The sequence below is a fragment of the Anastrepha obliqua genome, chromosome 3, assembly GCF_027943255.1.
Source record: "Anastrepha obliqua isolate idAnaObli1 chromosome 3, idAnaObli1_1.0, whole genome shotgun sequence".
Taxonomy (NCBI): Eukaryota; Metazoa; Arthropoda; class Insecta; order Diptera; family Tephritidae; genus Anastrepha; species Anastrepha obliqua.
This window is the reverse complement of record NC_072894.1, coordinates 117578784-117583353: the sequence shown is the minus strand read 5'-3', so window position 1 is coordinate 117583353 and position 4570 is coordinate 117578784. Positions and strand designations below refer to the sequence as shown.

Below are 4570 nucleotides of genomic sequence, written 5' to 3'. Positions count from 1 at the left end.
ATAGCTTGGAATTTCTTTTGTCATAAAACCGATTTTGAATTTCGCAACCTTGGTGATTTTGAGCCAAAAGTCTAAAACAGACTATTTCGAAAAATCGAAAAGTTTTACCCCAAACTATTAAGTAATTTTTATTTTTCTTCGGAGTTTTCGAACGACCCCTCGTAAATACGTGCAACCGTGCACTGCATCACGCTCTTCTTCAGCCTCCCGAAACGTTAGCATTAGAGATTTCAATCCTGTGAGTTCGCTATTTTCTAGGTACCGATTACTTACAAACAACTTTCGGGACTTGCACGCCTCTGTCGTCTTAAGTTACACTGAAAATTTCTTGATGTTTTCTTTTAGCATAAACTAATATGAATTAATGGTTTTGCGCTTAAATTGAACGGAATTAAAACACACTAAAACATTTTTCGCTCTAAATAACAAAGTATATTTAAATCCATTCATTTATTATATTGTATTTTTTTTTTTTCTTGGTCGAAAAATTTTCAACAAATATTGATGCCACTTTTTGACGTTAACTTGTTGCACGATAATGAATATCCCCATTCCACGAGACTAATGCTGGGATCCCGAGATGGTAGTAACGCGATTCCGAAAATAAAAAAAAAACACACAATACATCCTTAGGAAGCAACAATCAAGATTCCTAAATCACTACGGTGCGACATTTTTCTACGTACGTCTAACCTTCTTCATCTTCCAAACTGGTTCTCAAGAGCGTGAACAATTGGTAAGAAGTGGTACAGAGCTTTGGTGAAGAAATAAAATTTAAATTTAATTACATACAAACACAAATAATTGTTTTAAGACACGACTTACCGACTTGAAACTATCCATTGAGATCTCGAAGAACTGACAAGCCGTCAGATGGGCGTACCGCTGTGCTCGTGCTATGGGTAGAACCAACATGCGCATGTACTTATAATTCGCATTGTACCACGGATGATTGTAAAAGGCTTTACTTATACCGAGGCTCTTTAAGAAGTTCAGAAATTCAAGGTTTTAAAAATGTAACTTAAAATATTTTTAAATTATTTCGCTTCTTACCAAGTCGATAAGATTGTTGCCGAAGTAAGAGATTAAATAGACGTGAACCATAGTTGCGATAAGAAAAGCAAAGAATTTGAGTATGCTCACGAACTCTGTACCAGTCACTAGTTGCAGTCCGATGAGGCAAAGTACGACACATGAACCGATATAGTTGAGAAGAATGGATATGCTGAAAGCGGAATCGATTTTCTCGGAATAGCTGAAAATATATGAAAAAGTGATGAAATACTAGTAAGTAAAGAGCTTTATAATGAGATAAAGCTATAGTTTGTGGCGGATTAGCGAAACATAAAGATGTTGGCCTGAGCTATTGATTTTGCACGATCCCATGTCGGCATTTGCTAGTTCGTGTAGCATCGACCTTCTTCCAGTGTTTTTTTGTCGACTGCGACCTCTGCTCCCTTGCGGGTTCCAGTCAAGTGCCATCCTTGTGCCTCGCCACTGTTTATGTTTGATTTAACTAAGAAAGGCTTCCTCGTTCGTTAATCTCCTTAGTGTTGGTGGTGTTTGGCCAGAATATTCTAGCCTCTGTGCGATGGTGTTTGGCCAGAATATTCTGGCCTCTGTGTGATGGTGTTAGAGACCACCATTCTTCGCTTCCACCAATGCGCACCACCATCTGCCATGATGATGCAGCCGACCTATTCAATTCAACGTTAGCGGCTTATGCCAACAACTCAATATCGTTAGATCAGCTCAGCATTGTTTTACAATACCTACTGCAAATACTTGGAAAGCTTTTTCATAACAGAAATGCACTCGGAGGCTTAGACTTCTCTGTCAAAACTCGTCTGCGATCAGCACAAATTTTATCTCAATTGAAGTTTTCCACAGTCGGTTTGGAATTCGAAACAGACCAGTCTGATTTTTTCACTTTTTTACGCTTTTACACTATTGGATGTGGCAGAGTAGTTCAAGGTTTCACTCGTTAGGTCATTACTGAGTTGGTGCGAGAAATTTATTATATTTATTATATTTACCCCAATATTTCGCGATGATACGACAGCACTGGTCCCAACATTTTCATATCTTCATCAGTTCCAGTCGGTTGAAACTCTTCGATATATTTTCCCAAATATTCAAAATGCATATTGACCAAATGTACCAAAGTTATGAGCAACAAATCGCCACCCAAAAACAAAAACGACATATATAATGAACCACAACATTGTATAAAGTAGGTTATAAAATAAGGAATCGGTCGCTCCTCATCAAAATAGTACCACATAATGAACGGAAATCTATAATTGAATTCTTGTTCTTTGTCCTCACGCCACAAGTACTCAATGATCGATGTAGTGATGGGATGTAAATTAAAAAATGAGGCGGTGGCTAGATGCCAAATTGCCAGATACATGTTGTAGATCCTTATTTTCTTAAAATAATCCACGACACGGTAGGCCTGGCGCTCCTTTGCCGTTTTTGGATGCCTTGCCAACAAACTCTTGACTATTGATTCCAGTTCACGACGGCCAAGCCATAGTGTACCACCTTTCATCAACGAGTTGAGCATGTACCCCCAGTAGATGATGAATGCAGTGTAATCTAAGGCACTCTCCAATTCATCGAACAAGAAGAACAGCGTCATGCTAACGACATTGAAAGACACCATGGAGAAACACGTGCGAAATAATATCTTTTGTTGACGGGTTGTTGGCTCATTAGGTGTCCATTTAAAAAGTTTCACGCCATTGAGACTTATTAGATAGAGTGGTATTTTGACGAAGTCCTGAATAGTTGCTGCAGGTTCTTCGGATTTGAAAGCTCCAGACATTGCTGAAGACACGCAAGAACAGCGCAAGCGGGATTATTATGAAAAGACTACTGTTTGAAGGAAGTTGCCGGAGAAGGTTTATAAATGAATAACCGAGGAGTAAAAATATGCAGATGCACATGGGCGTCGGCCGAGAGGTGAGCAAAAAGTAATTGTTTTAATATTTGTCTAAGGCAAAGGCTAAATGGCATCGGTGTTTTCCTAAAGTAAGCTTCGCCACACATCCCACATTTTCATTTTTATTCCATAGTTTTTATAATCGCTTAAAATCCTGAAGTCACCCTACATAGTGTATTGTTTTCCCCAAGGATGTAAGACTTAGAATCTCTTCTTTGGAGCTGATTAAGCTTTTAAAGCTTGTGAATGTGAAATCCGCGTAAGTGAGGAAAGTCAGTGATTGCCACTCACTGCCCCCAAGTGAGGACAATTCTTCTACGTTGGTCCAAGTAGCTCACAACTTCCGGGCTTAGCCCAAATATCCTCTGGGTAGCTTCCGAACATCCGTTGGAGAGCGGGCAATATGAGAAGGTGAAGCCTCCTAGAATAGCTGGTTGTGTGTTGGGTGTGGGAGCCGGCACGTAAAAATCCCACCCCAATCAAAACACGAAAATAGCCTCGGATGATAGCTTCCCATACAGATAACGACCCCCGCAAATGAACTAAGAACATGCACCCAGAATGTCGGTCTCTTAATAGGGAAGCTGCTTCTGCCCAGCTGGTTCATGCCCTCCTAAGAGTAAAGGCTGCCATTCAAGAGATGCGATGGATAGGGCAAGGCAAGGAAAACTTAGGATCTTTCGGTGTTGGATTTGTTGTTGGAGAGAGTCTACGTCGTCAAGATTCCTTCTGTGAGCACCTGGAACATTCCTCTCTCGAACAATAACATTAACACTTAATAAGGCTCTCAACATCCGATGAAGCGTCCCTTGGAGTATTAGAGTGAAAGATTTTGCGTAAGATTTTTGGACCGTTGCACCTTGGTGACGGCAAATATCGTAGGCGATGGAGCGAAGAGCTGTACGAGCATTACCACGACATAGACATAGCGCAGCGAATAAAGATCCAGTGAGTGGGTCATGTCGTCCGAGTGGATACAATCTCTCCGGTTTTGAAATTATTCGTTGTAGTACCAGCTGGTTGTAGCAGACGAAGAGGAAGGCCTCCTCTGCGTTGGAAAGTTCTGGTGTAGAAGGACTTGGCGTCACTTGATGTGTCCAACTGGCGCCGGTGAGCACGAGAAAGAAACGATGGGCTCGTTTTGTTAAGCTCGGCCAATATCGCTTAAGCGGTTATCGCGCCAATTAAGAAGAGAAATGGTTGACCAGCAATACTGTAAAATAGGTCAAATATTCACTAATGAATTTGCATTAAAATGGGAGTGCAATTTCTTTCAAATGACAGTCCCGGTTTCTACAAAAGCTGAAAATATTGAAATAAAAAAAAAATATATCAGCAGAAAAGATACATCGTATAAACCACCAGACTACGCCTCTGCAATATAAGCATGTAAACCTGTCAGTTGTGCTGCAAATAATTAGTTCCAAATGAAGCTCATTTCGTATTGCATGGAAACCTCGACAGTTGGTCGCTTGCAAATAATTATTTGAGTAATGCGAAGAAAATTAAATAATTATATTATTATTGTGGAGAATTTCAAGAAAATGCATTGAGTTAGCATTGAAGTTAAACTTTATTTTGATAGCTGAATGTGACAGTTGACTATACAACAGGCTATTGGTT

General features: G+C 40.0%; 1 protein-coding gene across 1 annotated transcript; it reads right to left on the bottom strand.

The window, feature by feature from the left end:
• Nucleotides 1–565: 565 nt before the first annotated feature.
• Nucleotides 566–2862, bottom strand: LOC129242333 (odorant receptor 67c-like). The gene is made up of 4 exons (XM_054878915.1): nt 2037–2862; nt 1054–1255; nt 826–981; nt 566–754 (listed from the first exon to the last, which is right to left on the bottom strand). Exons 1-4 carry the CDS (start codon nt 2828–2830, stop codon nt 689–691), a joined length of 1218 nt encoding a protein of 405 aa, XP_054734890.1. The 5' UTR covers nt 2831–2862; the 3' UTR covers nt 566–688.
• Nucleotides 2863–4570: the final 1708 nt, after the last annotated feature.

Excerpts from the sequence above, each read along its gene's own strand:
- LOC129242333 (XM_054878915.1), bottom strand. The coding sequence starts at position 2,830 with ATGTCTGGAGCTTTCAAATCCGAAGAACCTGCAGCAACTATTCAGGAC. Across the intron at positions 1,256-2,036 it reads TATCATCGCGAAATATTGGG|CTATTCCGAGAAAATCGATT; the intron begins GTAAATATAATA and ends ATATATTTTCAG. Across the intron at positions 755-825 it reads CAATGGATAGTTTCAAGTCG|CTCTGTACCACTTCTTACCA; the intron begins GTAAGTCGTGTC and ends TCTTCACCAAAG.